Source organism: Camelina sativa, chromosome 17, assembly GCF_030686135.1.
Source record: "Camelina sativa cultivar CO46 ecotype springtype chromosome 17, ASM3068613v1".
In the NCBI taxonomy this organism is placed as follows: Eukaryota; Viridiplantae; Streptophyta; class Magnoliopsida; order Brassicales; family Brassicaceae; genus Camelina; species Camelina sativa.
In genome coordinates this window covers 29,977,687-29,998,007 of record NC_141896.1, presented here as the reverse complement: position 1 = coordinate 29,998,007, position 20,321 = coordinate 29,977,687, and the positions used below count along the sequence as shown (strand labels likewise).

The 20,321-nt window shown below is 37.0% G+C and overlaps 5 protein-coding genes across 8 annotated transcripts; 1 reads left to right on the top strand and 4 right to left on the bottom strand.

Moving 5' to 3' along the window:
- The first annotated feature begins 354 nt into the window (after nucleotides 1-354).
- LOC104757906 (uncharacterized protein At1g76660) lies at nucleotides 355-2,782 on the top strand. 4 transcript variants are annotated; one of them, XM_087495812.1, is made up of 3 exons: nucleotides 355-716; nucleotides 1,139-2,297; nucleotides 2,383-2,782. In XM_087495812.1, the coding sequence occupies exons 1-3, from the start codon at nucleotides 681-683 to the stop codon at nucleotides 2,547-2,549; spliced, it is 1,362 nt and encodes a 453-aa protein (XP_087351938.1). In that variant the 5' UTR covers nucleotides 355-680; the 3' UTR covers nucleotides 2,550-2,782. The 4 variants fall into 4 exon arrangements, with proteins under 4 accessions (XP_087351938.1, XP_010478993.1, XP_010478992.1 ...); XM_010480691.3 differs by having other exon boundaries at nucleotides 362-716; nucleotides 2,380-2,782; XM_010480690.3 differs by having other exon boundaries at nucleotides 362-722.
- Nucleotides 2,760-5,291, bottom strand: LOC104757905 (uncharacterized). The gene is made up of 10 exons (XM_010480688.2): nucleotides 5,167-5,291; nucleotides 5,028-5,064; nucleotides 4,874-4,933; nucleotides 4,524-4,751; nucleotides 4,178-4,440; nucleotides 3,986-4,085; nucleotides 3,838-3,891; nucleotides 3,656-3,742; nucleotides 3,302-3,430; nucleotides 2,760-3,222 (listed from the first exon to the last, which is right to left on the bottom strand). Exons 1-10 carry the CDS (start codon nucleotides 5,244-5,246, stop codon nucleotides 2,911-2,913), a joined length of 1,350 nt encoding a protein of 449 aa, XP_010478990.1. The 5' UTR covers nucleotides 5,247-5,291; the 3' UTR covers nucleotides 2,760-2,910.
- A 1,313-nt stretch (nucleotides 5,292-6,604) lies between these two features.
- Nucleotides 6,605-8,849, bottom strand: LOC147924503 (uncharacterized). The gene has a single exon (XM_087496809.1). The coding sequence runs from the start codon at nucleotides 8,447-8,449 to the stop codon at nucleotides 6,605-6,607; it is 1,845 nt and encodes a 614-aa protein (XP_087352935.1). The 5' UTR covers nucleotides 8,450-8,849.
- Nucleotides 8,850-9,415: 566 nt separating this feature from the next.
- LOC147924502 (uncharacterized) lies at nucleotides 9,416-11,570 on the bottom strand. Its single transcript, XM_087496808.1, has one exon. It carries the CDS (start codon nucleotides 11,258-11,260, stop codon nucleotides 9,416-9,418), a length of 1,845 nt encoding a protein of 614 aa, XP_087352934.1. The 5' UTR covers nucleotides 11,261-11,570.
- A 3,044-nt stretch (nucleotides 11,571-14,614) lies between these two features.
- On the bottom strand, nucleotides 14,615-16,033 carry LOC104757903 (protein RGF1 INDUCIBLE TRANSCRIPTION FACTOR 1). The gene is made up of 4 exons (XM_010480686.3): nucleotides 15,808-16,033; nucleotides 15,495-15,698; nucleotides 15,182-15,397; nucleotides 14,615-15,055 (listed from the first exon to the last, which is right to left on the bottom strand). The coding sequence occupies exons 1-4, from the start codon at nucleotides 15,808-15,810 to the stop codon at nucleotides 14,807-14,809; spliced, it is 672 nt and encodes a 223-aa protein (XP_010478988.1). The 5' UTR covers nucleotides 15,811-16,033; the 3' UTR covers nucleotides 14,615-14,806.
- Between the last annotated feature and the right edge of the window lie 4,288 nt (nucleotides 16,034-20,321).

Sequence of the window (20,321 nt, the reverse complement as noted above, 5' to 3'; positions counted from 1 at the left end):
GACAGAATATGGTAATATCTCCGGATAACAACTAGAGCTGAGCGAGAATTTCTTGAGCCCACAAGGTTTGGGTCGGCGGTGAAATTGACGGTGTTAAAGACGGCAGCGAGAAAACTTACAATTCCGTAATTAGGAGAGAGAACGGAGCATTCCTCGGCACAAAGGTAATCTCATTAGACGTTATTTTTTGGTTTGTTTATACATAAAAAAAAAAAAAAAAAAAAAAAAAAAAAACAATTATAATATTTTATTACGTTTTCTTATATTTCTATGCAATTATTATTCACTTTATTTTAGTTTTATAATTTTTTTAAAATATGCTGTTAAAAGAAATAATTATCTGTTTAACATAATATAGAAATTGTAAATGAATTTATTTTAAAATAGTAACAATGGCTTTTGCTTTACAAAAATGTTGCTTTTGTCTTGCCTCACAACAGCAAAATCTACATGGTGTCAGCCTCTGCTTCTTCTTCTTCGTCTTCTTCTAGATGCATCTGGTCAGAGAGAGATAAACAAACCCTAAATTGCGGCTGAATCTATTCATCCCCCACTCTATCACCGCTCCTGAACCCTAAATTCTCACTTAAATGTGTGTCTCAACTAAATGAACTAAGCAAAAGAGAGATTAGTGAAAAATCTGGATCTGTTCGAAGAAGAAACAGAGATCGAGAGGTTCGATGGTAATGGCGAATAGGCTTCCTCTTCGAGAACGGGTACGGGTCTGTTATGTCCTCTTCCTTTAAAAGCTTGAAACTGTAATTTTAGATCATAAAGCTATCGCTTTCATCGGTTAGTTCAGTGTAGTTGGTAGCTAAAAATGGAGACTTTTGATTTAGGGTTTTTAGTTTCAGGATCTATTTAGCTTAATCATTCTTACTCGTAGTTGGTGTGTGGACCGATCTTTGATGTAGACTAATATTATTTTTTGGACCCTTTCTTGACAAGTCTTTTCATAGTCTTGTAATGGAAACTAGTACCAACCCATTGCTTCAGAGTCTTGGTTTTTGATATACGTTTTCGGTAAAACAAGGAAAAGGTTTGACATAAAAATATTGTTTAAATGCTTCTGTTCTTAAGCTTGTTGTGTGTGTGTGTGTGTATGTAATGAGTTTGTTTTTTAAACTGTAATTGACAGAGGAAGCGGTGGGTTGGGTGTTTTAAAGTGTTGTCTTGTTTTGGTACGAAAAAAGGAGAGAGGCGTATTGTGCCAGCTTCTCGAATACCTGAAGGGAATGTTGCAACTGGTCGTCATCATCAATCAAATCAACCTCAGTCAACGACGGGATTGAGTAACCAAGCTACATCAATGCTTGCTCCACCTTCCTCTCCAGCTTCTTTCTCACATTCTGCTGCTCCTTCGACAATGCAATCGCCAAATTGCCAGCTTTCGTTATCTGCTAACTCTCCTGGTGGTCCTTCATCCGCAATGTTTGCAACAGGGCCTTATGCTCATGAGACCCAATTGGTTTCACCACCGGTTTTCTCGACCTATACCACGGAGCCATCTACTGCTCCTTTGACTCCACCTCCTGAGTTAGCACATCATCTCACCACTCCTTCGTCACCTGAAGTACCTTATGCTCGGTTCTTGACTTCTTCTACTGCTGATCTCAAGAAAACAGAGAAAGGTGTTTACGTTTCTGCCAACGATCTTCATGCAACATACGCGCTGTACCCTGGCAGCCCTGCAAGCGGTCTTAGGTCACCAATCTCAAGGACCTTGGGGGGCGATGGTCGATGCTCATCTTTTCCCGAGCGTGACTTCTTACCGCAATGGGATCCTTTGGCTTCTCCAAGATCAGGCAAATGTTCAAGGAGTGACTCTACTTATGCACAGACACCTGAGACTAACAATACTCCAAAGGCATCTCAAGGTTCTAATTTCTTCTGTCCTGACACATTTGCTCGATACTACCTTGACCATGATGCTCCCTTTTCTCAAACTGGTGGAAGACTAAGTGTTTCAAAGGACTCGGATGTTTATCCAACTAGTGGGAATGGTCAACGTATTTCCAAGCATGATATGGAAGAACTCGAAGCATACAGAGCTTCCTTTGGTTTCAGTGCAGATGAAGTCATCGCGACAAGCCAATATGTGGAGATCACACATCTGAACGATGGCTCCTTCACCATGAGGCCACGTAGTGCCTTGGATGCAACTTCACCAAACTGTAATATAAAGGCTGCATCAGAAGGTGAAGGGCTTAATTTTTATTGCTCGGAGGCTAACTTGGACCTGCAAAAAAGTGAAGATAATAGAAGCAACTTACAAGAGCCCCTCGAGTTTTACAATGGTAATATGTTACATGATCTGAGTTTTACAATTTACCTCAAATGAGAAGTATGTGTATTGAAATCTTCTTTGTTATATGAAAGCAGATCATATGCAGCGGCAACTTGAGCACATATCGGTATCAAGCACGCCGGGAAATGGAGGTCAAGCAAAGACAAGCAGAAAGTACAAGATGGGTCTGTGCAGTTCGGATGCAGAAATCGATTATAGAAGAAGTGGACGAAGCAAAGGAGATTTTGTATGGCATGACTAGAAGAAACCCTTTTTACTCTTCCTTCGTTTTTTAACTAATCTGTAAAGTTTGGTTTTGCTTTCCTCTTGCCAGAACAAATTAAGCTTGGTTCTGTCTGTGTGGTGTTTAGTTGATATGCTATATATTATAAGTATATATACACATAAAGTATACGTATAATGCCTAACAAATGACTGTTTGTATGACTTCTTCTCTTTGCTTTTGGGTATGTTTTATTGATGTCTTGTTTCGGATTGGAGACTGCAACTTAAATCTTTTAGACAAGAACACACATTGTATGTGATACACAATACATACAATTTCAAGCTCCGTCATTTAGCAAAATCTTGGCACCAAACGGAATACCATATCGTTGTCAAATTCATAGACTCCCTCTGACGAGTTCCGAATGGATGATATAACGGAAGTTGGAGTCATGGCTAATCCAACGAATACTTCTATCTTGCTTTTTCTTTACAATTCGTCTCATCGTTGTTCTTTGTTTCTCTGTTAGGCACTCTGATATTGTATTGTAGAGTTCAGCCATGTCGAGAGAAGTATCCTTCGCGTAGTTGTATACGATCTTTGGCAATAGAATCCTTGTCTCTTTCTCAAAACCAATACTTGTTTGGATGAATTCGTCTCTTGCTTGCCTAAGTTCTTGAAAGATTCCTTCTGCTGTATAAACTCGGACCTAATAACCATTACATTGTTTTGAAATTGTTAACTCCGTTTGTGAGGAGACTTAAAGGGGAAAGGAGTTGAGTTGGTACCATTGGATCTGTTGATGTTCCGGCAGAGAGGGCAAAATGAAGAAGTGGTTCGGCATAGTCCAACACATAAGTGTGTCCACCGTTACTCGTCTTCGAACTCTTAGACGGTGAAAACAGCGTCCATAAACGCTACCATGGCCAAAGAAACATAATTTATGCATTGACACCAAGTAGATTTCATATCTTTAAAAAGTACAAGTTGTTAGACAATATGGCTTCTTTCATATTTGGCCATTTGAAAAAGATTCTGTTACTTTTCCAAATGAGAGTTATTAAAATACTAATCACTATGGTTTTATTTGAGAAAAAGTAACATAAACGTATACAAACAACTAAATTCATAAATCAACTTACTGATGGTGAATGGCATGGACGAGTGCCCATTATCAAACTCTGGATATCGTACGCATTTACCCACTCCCCACCTATGTTAAACGCTGCCTGTGGACAGGTTAAACACATAGTTGTTTAATTTCTCATATGATCAACGATCTAACAAAACCAGTTGACTGAAGAAAATAATCAATATCTCAAACCTTCAAGACCATTTTGATTGTTGTATCTTCACCAAGTCCATATACTATATATGCCTGTAAGATGATTACACAACTTTTAAGATCATATATGATAGCAAAAATACGTTTAAATATATATTCGGTAACTCGAGATTGCTAATTTTCTTACGTGCATCACCAAAGCATTATGAATGTTGATCCAAAAAGCAAGCTTCTCTTCCCTATCCATCCTTGCCAGATCAACTTTCTCAAGCTTTTGCACCAACGATCTGCATTTTGTCAGTTTTAAAAAGAGTAAGCCACTTTAAAATTTATGTAATGCAAGAATATTTACACTTTTTGTTTTACCATGCGATCTCACCTGAAATTCTGAAGCATGCTCTCTATAGACTTTAAATTGTCATCGTCTACGTAAAGCTTATGGACAACAACTCCAAGTTCCTGTCCACACTCATCATTCTTTGAGTTCTTTACAAATCTGTTATGTCCATTGTCTGATAGTTTGAAGTATATCACACAAATAATTCTTAAAATCTCTTCAGAGAGTTTATTGGGACTAAGAGTGCTAAGACCAAGAAGATCAGCCAAACTCGGGTTACCAGAGTCAGATCTTTTTATCTTGTCCTGAAAAAAGTGAAAATGTTTAAACTATTATTAAAGAAAACTGCAGTTGCATTAATATATCATAAAAAAGCAAGATCACTCACTGTTTGGGACAAGCGTTTGAAGCTGGATGAGACAGACTTAGCAGAGACAGAAGAGGCCCGGTCATTGTGAAGTTCGGTCTTAAATGGAGGGAGTGAAGACTTATCTGGTGACAATAATGCAGGCAAATAATCTCCGAAAGATGATCTGTAGAGCGAGAGAAGATACCGCTCCAACTTTAAGATCTCTGTCTCGAGCTCATCAATCTCCCCCTTTAGTTCTTCGTCAGACTGCAAAATCCGTAAGGACCATAACCCATAAATAGGTAAGGTCACATGTATATTTGCAACCAAAAAAAAAAAAGTATGCGTTAAGTAGATATGTACATGAAATCATGAAATGTGAAATTGACCTTAGGCATTGAGGAACCAAGGCTGCACTTCACCTCCTCAACATCCCAGAGAGGAGATTTCTGTAAATAGAAACCAAAAATTTCAAAAAAAAAATAAACTAACTTATTCATCAAGAAATCAATAGTAGATGAATATTAGTAAATAAGAACTTACAGAAATGGCTTGAGACGGTCCATTTTGAAATAATGCTCTACAAGATGAATAAAAGAAAATAAATCCCATAGTTGATTAGGCAAGATTAAATCTCAATAACAATCATTTAGACTTGATTAACCTCGGGAAAGGAAAGTACCTTGGAGTACTTAGCTGAGAAGAAGATGAAGAAGAAGAAGAAAAAGAAGAAGATGAATAATGATAATTCTTGGACGGCATTCTCTTTCTAATGAATTGTAATCTTCTTGAATATGAGATGATAATAACAATGAAGATGGTGATTGGTAATAAAAGGATGAACTAAGAGAGATGGGAAGGTGAAAAGGACAGTGATTGGGTTTGGTATCCGAACGAAGCCACCACTAGGTGAAAAAGAATCTAACAGAACCACATATATACCAAATCTAGCAAAAACTATTACGTAGTTTCTAAATTCCTTTTAAATTATATTAGAATCAAATGATTAGACAAGAATATGATAACAACATGTCTCATACCAAATCAAACCCAATCCTACGAATCTTATAAAAAATAAACTAGTTTCTTCTTGTCTACAAAGTATAAAAGAGGATGACCCACTCCGCTTAGTTTATAATAAGCCAGTAGTCCAGTACCAATTCTACGTTTGATGATAATTCAAAATTAGTGTAGTAGTAAACGAAGAAAAAAAAAATCTATTATATATGTGTTTTTTTTGGCAAATCTATTATATATTGTAAATGCGGATGAGGCAATAATAAAGAGCAGAAAGTAAAGAACACAAGAACTTTGTTAACGAGGTTCGGTTTTTCCTACTCTCCGGGACCACGTCCAGATTTCGATTCCACTAGAACAAGAAAGCAAATACAACCTATTCGCAAACGTGTAAATTAAGCACAACCCTCTTAATTCACCGCTCCGTTCTATAACATGAAATCTTAAGGATAATTCTCTACCCTTAACTAGACTAACACCAAGCCTAGATTCAAACCAAGATAACCTAACCTTGGGCTAAACTCCCCCTGAGCCTAGACTTCAGATCTTCAACTCTCTTGAGCAACCTTCACACACACGTCACACCGACGAACAAAGAAGCTTGAACAACACAAGCACCAAACCGCGAAACTAAGCCGCACACCAACAGAAAGCTCTCTAGGATTCTAACCTTTATGCCTCAGCTCTCTTGCTTCTTTAGGACGTGCCTAACACCTCCTTATATACCCATCAATACTTCCTAATCACCATAGGAGAAGATTTCCAAATCTCATAAGAAAAATACTTTTTCCTTTTTGCTATTTTCCTTTTCTTTGTAAAACTCCAATTTAATCAACCAAAGAAATAGTAGTTTTCCTCTTCAATTTATCCTCAAACCGTCCTTCAATATTGCCTTCTCAAACCTTCTAGAAACTTCTCACACACATAAAACACCAACAATCTTGTATCACGTCTTGAATCACACAGACACTACTTCAGCCATTCAATACATCTTCATTCTCCCCCTTTTGACTATGCTTGTGAACTCATCAGTTCAAACACCTAAACAACATCACCAGACACATCTTCATTCTCCACCTGAATGAGTCACAACATGGTCAAAACTAACCAGAAAATTCTCCCCGCTTTGCAATACGTGGTTGATAGCATAGTACACCACCTCGATAGAACTCATCTTTTCTAACCCAAATCTTGTTGCGCCTTAGACCTCCATGATTGACTCCTTGAATGAATCTGAAACAATTCCTCTTAAGATGTCCTTGAACTCCACAATGATAACATGTAGGACCATGGAACCTTACATCAAAAGCATTCTCCATGCGACTCCTCTCTCTCAACAATCTGAAACATCTTAGCCTAATATGCCCAACAACACCACAATGATGACAAACAGGTCGAAAAACTTGTCTAGGTGCATTCTGCAATTCAGAAAGTTTTGTACCACGTTCTTTCACAAATATCGTCTCTGTAGCAGTCTCTGAAGTACGCTTTGAAGCAGACGTGATTTTTCCACTTGAAACAAACACTGGATCCGATTTTGAAACTTTTCCTTCATATCCAAGACCACACTTATCTGTCTTGCCAATATTCAGAATATGATCCAGTTTCTCTGTACCATTATTAAGCATCCTCAAATTCTTTTGAGTTTCTTCAAGCCGCACTTTAGCTTGTAATGCTTCTTCCTCTTTTTCTGATGCAAGTTTCTCTGCTTCAACAACTTTAGCCTCTAACTTGAGCTTCTCCTTAATCAAAACTGAATTTTCATCAACTACCTTAAGCCAATGTGCATATAACTTCTCATAACTCTTACCAAGTTCTTCATAGCTCATATCCTCTGAATCACTATCACTCTCAGACTCATGCTCTGCTGCAGTTGCAGGTTTTGCTGCAGATTCAGAAGCAGTTGCAGACACTGTTGCAGACGCTGATTCAGAACTATCTTCAAAAGTTGTAAACGCCACAAAATTCTTCAGATCTTCTTCTTCATCTGAATCAGTTTCAGAATCACTAGTAACAACATTCATAGCCTTCTTCTTATGCTTTTGTAGATTAGCACAATCAGACCGTACATGACCATATCCTTTGCATTCAAAACATTGAACATTCTTTGATAAAGTCTTTATCTCTTCACCCATTCTACTTTTCTTCTCTTCGCCCTTACGCTTCAGAAATTTAGCAAATTGTCTTGATAACATGGCCATTGAATCTTCACAAGATGATACCTTAAGAGCTACTCCAATATCAACTTCTTTCTTTATTGCTTCCTTAACTTCATCATCTTTCTTCTTAACTCCTTCAGCTTCATATGCTTTGCTTAATTCGAAAGCTTTAAGAATCCCAACAAACTCATCAAAAGCCATCTCATCTAAATTATGAGCTTCTTCAACTGCAGAAATTTTTGACTCAAATTTTGCAGGCAACGATCGCTTCAGCTTCTTCACAAGCTTTTTGTCTTTGTACTGCTTTCCAAGAGCAAAAGCCTCATTAGATATATCACATAACTTAGCACTGAACTCAGCCACAGTTTCTTTTTCTTCCATCCTTAGATTCTCAAATTGTGAAGCCAACATATCCAACTTAGTTCTCTTGACACTTGAAGTACCCTCAAACATATTCTCCAATGACTTCCACGCTTTCTGAGCTGATACACATTGAGAGATTAACTTGAAGTGGCTTGAATCAATAGCATTGTAAATCGCTGTCTTGGCTGTCGAATTGCAACTTGATAGCTTTTTCTTTGCAGCAGTCCACTTATCTCTTGGCTTAAAACACTCAACTCCTTTATCATCCACGAATTTAGGGGGCTCCCAACCAAGCTCAATCGAATTCCAACAATCCTCATCAAGGTTACTAATAAACGCTTGCATACGAACCTTCCAATATCCATAATTAGATGAATCAAGCAACGGTGGTCTTGTCATAGACGTGCCTTCTCTGTATGAAGTCATCACAACTGATTCAAAGCTCTTCCTTACTTCCTAAACTACCCTCACCCTTGATCTACCCGAAACAAGACTGAATCTCTATCGAGAACCCGCTCTGATACCACTTGTAAATGCGGATGAGGCAATAATAAAGAGCAGAAAGTAAAGAACACAAGAACTTTGTTAACGAGGTTCGGTTTTTCCTACTCCCCGGGACCACGTCCAGATTTCGATTCCACTAGAACAAGAAAGCAAATACAACCTATTCGCAAACGCGTAAATTAAGCACAACCCTCTTAATTCACCGCTCCGTTCTATAACATGAAATCTTAAGGATAATTCTCTACCCTTAACTAGACTAACACCAAGCCTAGATTCAAACCAAGATAACCTAACCTTGGGCTAAACTCCCCCTGAGCCTAGACTTCAGATCTTCAACTCTCTTGAGAAACCTTCACACACACGTCACACCGACGAACAAAGAAGCTTGAACAACACAAGCACCAAACCGCGAAACTAAGCCGCACACCAACAGAAAGCTCTCTAGGATTCTAACCTTTATGCCTCAGCTCTCTTGCTTCTTTAGGACGTGCCTAACACCTCCTTATATACCCATCAATACTTCCTAATCACCATAGGAGAAGATTTCCAAATCTCATAAGAAAAATACTTTTTCCTTTTTGCTATTTTCCTTTTCTTTGTAAAACTCCAATTTAATCAACCAAAGAAATAGTAGTTTTCCTCTTCAATTTATCCTCAAACCGTCCTTCAATATTGTCTTCTCAAACCTTCTAGAAACTTCTCACACACATAAAACACCAACAATCTTGTATCACGTCTTGAATCACACAGACACTACTTCAGCCATTCAATACATCTTCATTCTCCCCCTTTTTGACTATGCTTGTGAACTCATCAGTTCAAACACCTAAACAACATCACCAGACACATCTTCATTCTCCCCCTGAATGAGTCACAACATGGTCAAAACTAACCAGAAAATTCTCCCCGCTTTGCAATACGTGGTTGATAGCATAGTACACCACCTCGATAGAACTCATCTTTTCTAACCCAAATCTTGTTGCGCCTTAGACCTCCATGATTGACTCCTTGAATGAATCTGAAACAATTCCTCTTAAGATGTCCTTGAACTCCACAATGATAACATGTAGGACCATGGAACCTTACATCAAAAGCATTCTCCATGCGACTCCTCTCTCTCAACAATCTGAAACATCTTGGCCTAATATGCCCAACAACACCACAATGATGACAAACAGGTCGAAAAACTTGTCTAGGTGCATTCTGCAATTCAGAAAGTTTTGTACCACGTTCTTTCACAAATATCGTCTCTGTAGCAGTCTCTGAAGTACGCTTTGAAGCAGACGTGATTTTTCCACTTGAAACAAACACTGGATCCGATTTTGAAACTTTTCCTTCATAACCAAGACCACACTTATCTGTCTTGCCAATATTCAGAATATGATCCAGTTTCTCTGTACCATTATTAAGCATCCTCAAATTCTTTTGAGTTTCTTCAAGCCGCACTTTAGCTTGTAATGCTTCTTCCTCTTTTTCTGATGCAAGTTTCTCTGCTTCAACAACTTTAGCCTCTAACTTGAGCTTCTCCTTAATCAAAACTGAATTTTCATCAACTACCTTAAGCCAATGTGCATATAACTTCTCATAACTCTTACCAAGTTCTTCATAGCTCATATCCTCTGAATCACTATCACTCTCAGACTCATGCTCTGCTGCAGTTGCAGGTTTTGCTGCAGATTCAGAAGCAGTTGCAGACACTGTTGCAGACGCTGATTCAGAACTATCTTCAAAAGTTGTAAACGCCACAAAATTCTTCAGATCTTCTTCTTCATCTGAATCAGTTTCAGAATCACTAGTAACAACATTCATAGCCTTCTTCTTATGCTTTTGTAGATTAGCACAATCAGACCGTACATGACCATATCCTTTGCATTCAAAACATTGAACATTCTTTGATAAAGTCTTTATCTCTTCACCCATTCTACTTTTCTTCTCTTCGCCCTTACGCTTCAGAAATTTAGCAAATTGTCTTGATAACATGGCCATTGAATCTTCACAAGATGATACCTTAAGAGCTACTCCAATATCAACTTCTTTCTTTATTGCTTCCTTAACTTCATCATCTTTCTTCTTAACTCCTTCAGCTTCATATGCTTTGCTTAATTCGAAAGCTTTAAGAATCCCAACAAACTCATCAAAAGCCATCTCATCTAAATTATGAGCTTCTTCAACTGCAGAAATTTTTGACTCAAATTTTGCAGGCAACGATCGCTTCAGCTTCTTCACAAGCTTTTTGTCTTTGTACTGCTTTCCAAGAGCAAAAGCCTCATTAGATATATCACATAACTTAGCACTGAACTCAGCCACAGTTTCTTTTTCTTCCATCCTTAGATTCTCAAATTGTGAAGCCAACATATCCAACTTAGTTCTCTTGACACTTGAAGTACCCTCAAACATATTCTCCAATGACTTCCACGCTTTCTGAGCTGATACACATTGAGAGATTAACTTGAAGTGGCTTGAATCAATAGCATTGTAAATCGCTGTCTTGGCTGTCGAATTGCAACTTGATAGCTTTTTCTCTGCAGCAGTCCACTTATCTCTTGGCTTAAAACACTCAACTCCTTTATCATCCACGAATTTAGGGGGCTCCCAACCAAGCTCAATCGAATTCCAACAATCCTCATCAAGGTTACTAATAAACGCTTGCATACGAACCTTCCAATATCCATAATTAGATGAATCAAGCAACGGTGGTCTTGTCATAGACGTGCCTTCTCTGTATGAAGTCATCACAACTGATTCAAAGCTCTTCCTTACTTCCTAAACTACCCTCACCCTTGATCTACCCGAAACAAGACTGAATCTCTATCGAGAACCCGCTCTGATACCACTTGTAAATGCGGATGAGGCAATAATAAAGAGCAGAAAGTAAAGAACACAAGAACTTTGTTAACGAGGTTCGGTTTTTCCTACTCCCCGGGACCACGTCCAGATTTCGATTCCACTAGAACAAGAAAGCAAATACAACCTATTCGCAAACGCGTAAATTAAGCACAACCCTCTTAATTCACCGCTCCGTTCTATAACATGAAATCTTAAGGATAATTCTCTACCCTTAACTAGACTAACACCAAGCCTAGATTCAAACCAGGATAACCTAACCTTGGGCTAAACTCCCCCTGAGCCTAGACTTCAGATCTTCAACTCTCTTGAGAAACCTTCACACACACGTCACACCGACGAACAAAGAAGCTTGAACAACACAAGCACCAAACCGCGAAACTAAGCCGCACACCAACAGAAAGCTCTCTAGGATTCTAACCTTTATGCCTCAGCTCTCTTGCTTCTTTAGGACGTGCCTAACACCTCCTTATATACCCATCAATACTTCCTAATCACCATAGGAGAAGATTTCCAAATCTCATAAGAAAAATACTTTTTCCTTTTTGCTATTTTCCTTTTCTTTGTAAAACTCCAATTTAATCAACCAAAGAAATAGTAGTTTTCCTCTTCAATTTATCCTCAAACCGTCCTTCAATATTGCCTTCTCAAACCTTCTAGAAACTTCTCACACACATAAAACACCAACAATCTTGTATCACGTCTTGAATCACACAGACACTACTTCAGCCATTCAATACATCTTCATATATATGTAATTATGTCTATACTATATTCAATTTATAATGTTGTTTAATTTCTGTGTAGTGAACACCTCAAATGATACCATAACATCGAAGCAAAAAGTGCAAGATGGGGTCCTCTAGCTACATCAAATAGACAAATACTACCGGGTGCTTTATAATACACTAGCTAATAAATGTAAGTATGTAACCAAGCCAGCACTTAGCCCCAAGGCGATCAAACCTTTCTGTTAATAACATCTTTAAATACATCACATTCCTCTTCTCACGAATCGACTTAATCACTTCAACCATTGGATGCCTTACTCCAGTCCCCATTTATAATCTCACTTCGATATCCATCACCCTTTACGTTTCCTTCTTGGGTCTATTCGTTTGTTCATTTAAATAATGCATCTACCATGATTATGCATTTAGAAGTTCGTTTTTATATTTTAGCTATCGATCATCTGGTTGCAGCTTCTTTTTTTATTTTGTTTCAATTTTTGCTTTTGCATCTAGATGCGTAAAGTACCGAAATGATTAAAATAAACGTGTCTTATATTTATGATTTAAATTGTTATTATAATTAAATAATTTTCAAAATGCTATATTTTATATCTATAAATTTTAATTTTCTTATTTAGTTAATAACCACAATCTTCCAATTTTACGGTTTTGATGGAAAAAAACAATACCTCGATTTTACGGTTATGACGGAAAACAGAATACTTCAATTTTACAGTTTTGGCGGAAAAACCCAATCTTCCGATTTCACAATTTCGGCGGCAAAATAACTTTGCAATTTTTCGGTTATGGTGAAAAAACAAAATTTTCAGCCAAAATCGTGCATCATAGTTTTGGCTGGAAAAAAACAATTTTGTGATTTTTTGCATAAAAAAAAATAATTCTGCATTTTTCAGTTTTGGCAAGAAAATGAAATTCTGAACAGAAAACATAACTCAAAATTTAATACTGCATTTTATCATAATATTGAATTAACAACTTAGTTGGAATTAAACGTAATTCTTGGTTAAGGTTGAAAAACAGTATTGTACAATTTTTTTGAAATTTTACGGTTTGGCGAAGAAACACAATTTGGCAAATTTTTTATTTTAATGGGAGCATTTTTTCTGTGATTTTGGCGAAGAACAAAATTCTGTGATTTTTTTGCGACTTTGAAAGGAAAATCCATCTACTCAGTATCTTTAGTAGAGTCCACAATCACTACACGAGATGAACCTTGGTTTGGTGAAAAATAATATGTGATTTACAATATTTTATTTGATTTTTCTACATATAAAAATATATTTATAGAAAACTAACATTGTTTTAGCTGTGATTGTAAATGATGGTATGTCAGACTTAAAAATTTGCAATGTTTGGAAGAATTCACTGTTGAAAATTAAAATTATTTGAGAGAATTTTTGGTTTTTGTTTTTATTTTTTATGAGTTTCACAAATTCATCTAGATAAATGGTATGTTTAAAACCAAAACCATTTTTTAGGTGCATCTGGATGGACAAACAGACAACACTTTAATGTATGAACAATTTGCTAGATTAAATTTATTTTGCATTCAAATTCATTAAATCTTAAATTTTTGTGATTATATATTTGCTATAAATGATTTTCTCAACTTTCCAGTTCTATAATTTATAATTTAAAATTTACAAAGCTTTTTCAACACTTTCCATAAAATTAGTTAAAAAGAAGGTAAAGAAGTTCCAAAATGACATATGGAATGATGAATAATTTCTCTGATTCTACATTGTCATAAAATGACATGTAATGTCTCTAACCGTTCTAAATGGAAAACCAAGCCAAGAACAACAATTAAAGAGCAAAGAAAAAAAAAATTAGACTCCAGTAATTATAATGCCAGTAAAAAGTCACACTGGAAAATACGAAATCAATTAACTGATTACCAAATCACATACAATTGCAAACAAAGGAGTGAGAGAGATTTTAGAACCAAATCATAGATAGACGAAGTAGAAAACTATAGAGTGGTAAAATGGTTTTCTTTAAAAAAGGAGAAATACAAGCAAAACAAGATTTACCTTGTTAAGATACTCTTCACCAAATGTACTTTGAAGCCGAAAAGGAAAATATATCTTTGGCCCAAAAATCTTAAGATACTCTCACCAAACCCCAAAAAACCATGTTGATGGCAAAGTATAACAAATCCACACCACGACACTTTCTCCATTCTTTTATTAAACCCATGATGCCTCACCAAGTTATTTTATACTACACCATACTTTAAAGTTTAAACATATCACATCCATAAATCATAAATGCCAACTCACTCTCTCACTTTCAAAGCAAACAGGAACATTCAAAAGAACATGAAGGAATTTCCTATAAATATACAAATACGTATTGTTACATCTCCTCCATGTTTTTGAAATGTGATGTAACATTTAGACCTTACCAAATTCATTTTTTTTTTCCAAATCATAGAGAAACACAAGTAAGGAGAAAATGTTGTATAGTATTAGTTATAAAGGGACAAATATGAGATAATTAAGGCTGCTTTAATCATATATTTATATCCCAACTTCTATGAAACATCACATTTTTGTTAAATAAGGTTGCTACTATTTATAATAAGATTCCATTTACCAACAATGTTTCTTTTTCTTTCTCTCAGGGGTTTTACCATATTCCACCCATATTATACCCCTCCTCAACTCTTTAATAAAGCCTTTTAGAAAGGTGCTCGGTGAGGTATGCCCTTTCTTCTCTTCTTTTTTGGGTAATCTCGGTGGCTCTCAATCGAAGGTGTCCCTGGAGATAACACAGCCGCGGTTTCGCTGCGTTGGTTGTCGACTCCCACTGAGATTCCGTTGATCAAACCGCTACAAACTCCGGTATTGCGGATCTTCCAAGAGTCACCGAGCGTTCCTCTCAAAGAGAAGGTCAGGTATGGGTCACCTCCATTCTTGACACCGTCAAGCTGAACACAAAAAAAAAAATGATTCACCAAAAGAAACCTTAAACCCCGTTTGCTAATGTAATTGAACAAATCAACATGTAACAAGAAGAAACCTTAAGACCATAACATTTTCACTTTCACGTTTACCTTGCAAGCCAAAGAACAGAAGCCGCACAAATCGATGAGGTTACGAAAACAGATCTGACATATTTTGTCCAAGCTTGTACCAACTCGAGACTGAGGTCTCTCGTTTAAGAAGAGGATCTTAGCACCGTTGATAACATAATTCTGGATACAAGAGACATCAATATGTCTCTCAATCTCACACACTCTCACCACATTATGATACGACGATCGTCGAATCTGCAACCACAACAAAACATATCATATACTGGGTTAATCAAACAAAGGTGTTCGACGAAATATCAGAGAGATGATGATGACGATGATGAAACAGAACCTGGACAACACGATGGTCCCTATGATGAACCAAACAGTAAGAGCAAAAGGCATTGCCTGAACAGTCCAAGCAAAAGAAATTACATTCGCTCTTACTCCATCTTGCGTGAATCGAACAAGTCACAAAGTAGTCAGCTCGAAGCATTGGTGTTAGCCATGGCGGAGTCATCACGTCATCGTTCTCCATTTTTACTATCGAACTCACCTGAAATCAATACGACCCACGAGAACTCAATTTCTCCAAAAACAAAACCCTCTAAAATCAAATTGGAAAATTATGGGAAAAAACACGGATTAAGAAGCAGAGGAACTACCATTGTTTGATTCCTGATTTGTACGAGACGAGAAATTGAATCTGAGAAAGAGATGAAACAGATTAAAACACAGGGGGGATGGAGAATATAGCCGCCACAGTTTTGGTGTGGGGTTTAGAGAGAGAGAAACATAGAGGAGGAGGAGGAGGAGGAGGAAGAAGACGATGAAAGAAATTTACAAGGAAGAAGAAGACACTGAAACGAAAAGGTGGGTTGGTCTTTATACACATTTTTATTTCCATATTATTCAAGATTATTACCATACTTATACATTGTTTCGCTCAAGCCCCCCTAGTTTTGTTGAAAAAAAAATATTTCTTGTACATATCATCATTTATTTGGTTTTTAATATAAAATACATGTATATCATCAATTTTATGTAGATCTATTTTGTAGATAATTAAATGTTTGATAAAATTAGTCAAATCAATACATGTGACATTACTTTTCGCGTCGCCTGTTGAAAAAGGGAAAAAACTACATATGTGTAAGCAATGTATCATTATTGTATTGATGAATGATACTTACTAGTATTATTATTTTTTATGGTTATTTTTTATATTATTCATTTTTTACATATCTTTCTATGTTATTATATATTTTTTTACATTTAGGTCCTCTATTTTGTTTTTTTTTTAAAGTAAAAAATCACTTATACATACTGACAAAAATACATTATATCAATTTTGGTAAATAATCCAAAATTGGTCAAACTAATTACAATGCAATTTATTGTTTTTGGCGCGCCTCATAAATTAATACTTTTTGGTCAATAACTTTAATTGATTAGCCTAAAACACCCAATGCGAAAAATACATCATTTACAAATAAAGTCATAAAGTAATACTATGCCAGAAATATCATACTCTCAGAAATAACAAGTAGAATTTGTAGATAAAACGAATCATTACCATACGTCCAAAAATGTCATTTATAGATTTTGATACTTAAAACACTTAATGCAGGTTTGGTTTACTAAGACCGTTCCTCTTTATACTATTTATTCATATTTACATATTATTCTATATAATTATACCACTTTTATATTTGGGTTCTTTGTTTTTGCGCTTAACTCTGAATCCCTAAATATGTCGAAAAAATAATTTTGTATTAGACTGCTATATATCATGAATCTTCTTTTGTTTTAGTTGGTTATTTATCTAGTGTCGATAAAAATTGTCATTTTGACACTTTTCATACAAATTAAGAAACTATTAAAATATACATATATGCCTTTATTTAATAAATGATTAATAAGTTAGTTTAGTTATAGATTAAGAATAAAATTAGAAAATCTAATGTAAAAAATGCATTGGAAATATGAAATGATACATTGAAAATGTAAAATTATGTTCTTTGTGAAAGAAAAATAAAACTCTTTATAAAACAGAGGAAATATTTTATTTGGTTGGAAATCAAATGCAGATTAAAATTAGTAAAATAAATGATAGTTATTTTTTACGAAGCATGTAAAATATAAATAAAGTTTACATAAATATGTGATTTTTTATCATTATGGACAAATGAGATTTACTAATAAATATTGCTTAAGTAGGTCCTTCTTTTCACTATTGATGTTATTTACTTATCTTTTTAATTTTTATGTTATTAGAATACTTTTACATTTAGGTCCTCTAGTTTTTTATTTAATAAAACCTCCTATTTTGACCAAGATATATATTTATATAAATAATAGGGTATACATCATCAATTGTGTTTAGTTATTTAGAAACTAAACTTGGTTAACTTTTTATAGAAACTTTTGCTCTTTCCATGTATTAGAAAGTGATATTATGTCAAATAATGCATCATCAAATGAAATACAGTATTATGATATTTTAAAACGACACGTGAGAACAATACTACTTTAAAAAGTTTGGCCAAGAAATAAACCACCATATGTACAAAAATGTTATATCTTGCCTTTAAATAATAAAAACCTCAAATTATGAGTAACTAATGCTATTACTTTTTTGTTAAATGCAATATCCTAAAATTTGATAGTTATTTTGGTCGTCTGCATTTCTTTAAAGAAACAGATATCACGAAAGAACAAATACCTTAAATTACAATCTTTAAACAAAAAGGCCAAACAAGCCAAAATCTAAACGACAAAAAGAAAGAAATTGATTTTCTTAATCGAAACGATTTATTTGTTTTTTAAATAATAATTAATAAATAAATAATAAATAATCAATAAATAATAAATAAATAAAAAGTAATTTAGATGCGTTTGGATTTAGAGATATGCGTCGGAGTTCGCTGGAAAACGATGCTCGGCATCTGTGTCGATCGACAAAAGGAGTGTGTCGGTCGACACTAATGCAATGACGGCGCGAGAAACCTAACAAGCATTGATCGACGCATGTGGAGTGTTGGTCAATGCAAATTAGGGTTTTCGGGAAATGTCGATCATGCATCAATCAATACAAGGTGTGTGTCGGTCTACACCATGCCTGTCAATGTTGATCGACACAAGGAGTGTGTCGGTCGACACCAAACTCTCAGCAGGCAGCTGTTACTTGCTTTCCTGGTTTGTTTGTGTTGTTTGTTGTGTGTTGGTTATTCAATTCACAATTGCTTGTGTGCATAGCCCAGTAGATGGGATGATTACTTCACTGAGGATTTGTGATAATACTCATGCATCTCAATTGTTGTTTGTGATGCAAGTAAAAGAAAAATGTGATCGTGTAATCAAAGCAATGAAGAGAAGGATGTTCTAGTGGCTTGATTGGATGTTGCTTGGCTTATGTTAGGTTGCTAGAGTTGAATCGTTAGAATATTGCTAGGTTGCTGGTTTGTTGTTTAATGACTTGCTGGATGATTTATGGTTTATGTTGGAATAATATTAGTTATCTAGTTATTGGATTATGGTTGGTTAATTGATGGTTTATTGTTGGTTATTTCCGCTGTTTGATTTGGTTGCTGTTAGGATATTAGTGAGTATGAGATCACTTGTCATTTATTATATTAAAAACAAAAAAATGGGTCGGATCGTTTCAGTTTAGTATCAGAGCCCTTACGGTTCTAGGTACGGGTTCACTGTGTTTCTGTTGTTGATGTTTGGATTTGCATGCCTTGTTGATTATGTGAGTTAGTCAATGATATGTGGCATGGGTCCTAGAACATCCTTTTCGACCCTTCAATGAGATTCCACGGTATGTTGTGTTCTTTGTGGTATGTGTTAATAATTGCTTGCTTAGCCTTCTATTCATGGTAGTGCAGATGGTTAGAGGTAGAGCTGTTGCGGGTCGTGGATGCGGATGTGGTCGTGGACGCGGATGTGGTCGTGGTAGGGGCAGAGGCCCAGTTTTTAGTGACATTATGGACTAGAGTGTGACGGTGGAGGGCATTGGCGAGTCGCAGGCATTCCAAGAGGGATCAATGAGTGTGGCGAGTGGTGGTGCCAATGGCGCCATAGGCGCCGGTGGAGCCGGTGTGGGCAGTGTCGGTGCCGGATTGGCCGGTGGTGCTGGACTTTCGAGTGCGGGGGTCATAGTAGGTCGAGTCCCTGGTGGAGATGTTAACCTAGCGGGCTTGTAGGCGTAGTTGTGGGAGCGGTTGCCGTCTGTGGTGACAGAGGTGTAGCAGCCAGTGGCTGCAGGTGCGGGAGCTCATTTTCAGTATGTCAGTATGCTAAGGGAGATGGGTATGATCGGTACGGTGCACTTCTTAGGTGGTACCGACCCTATTGTGGCTAACGCGTGGAGGACAAGGCTACACAACTTCCAGTCACTCAGATGTCCTCTGGAGTATTGGGTGGACGTAGGGGTTCACCACCTGGCAGACGAAGCCCACTTATGGTGGAGGTCGGTGGCTGCCAGGAGGGCGCTGAGTGAGATGACTTGGGTTGATTTCATGGAGGAGTTTAAAAATAAGTATTTCCCTCGGGAAGCACTAGAGTGTATGGAGGTTTAGTTCCTGCAGTTGTCTTAGGGGACTCGGTCTGTTCGTGACATGGAAGTGGAGTTTAGTCAGCTGTTAATTTATGGGGGCCGAGCGTTGGAGTCTGAGGAGGCGCAGGTCAGGAGGTTCATGAGGTTGCTTCGTGATGACTTGAGAGTCCATTGCAGAGGGCAGAGCTGGTTGAGACCGCAGCTGAGACTGAAGAGGATATCCAAGCACAGGATGTGATGGTTAGTCCAATGGTCCAGCCGAGGAAGGCTCTGCATCATGGAGGTTTTGGGAAGGGCGGCAAGCTTTCGCAGGAAACCAAGAGGAAGTGGAAGGCTACGCAGAGTCTGAGTGGTGCGGGATGCTACGGGTGCGGTACCATGGATCACAAGGTGGCTAGCTGTCTCCAGAGGAGTGCTTCGACCGCAGCTCAGACGGTCGTTCGTGTGTGCTATCATTGCAGGGAGTCTGGGCACATCAAGCCCAAATGTCCCAAGTTGCATCAGATGTCGGTGGCAGCGGTGCAGCATGGAGTGTAGCCGGGAGTGTAGCTGATTGCATGGAACGAGCATGTGCCATGATTGTACACGACCATGGAGACTGGAGGAACCTGTGCCGGG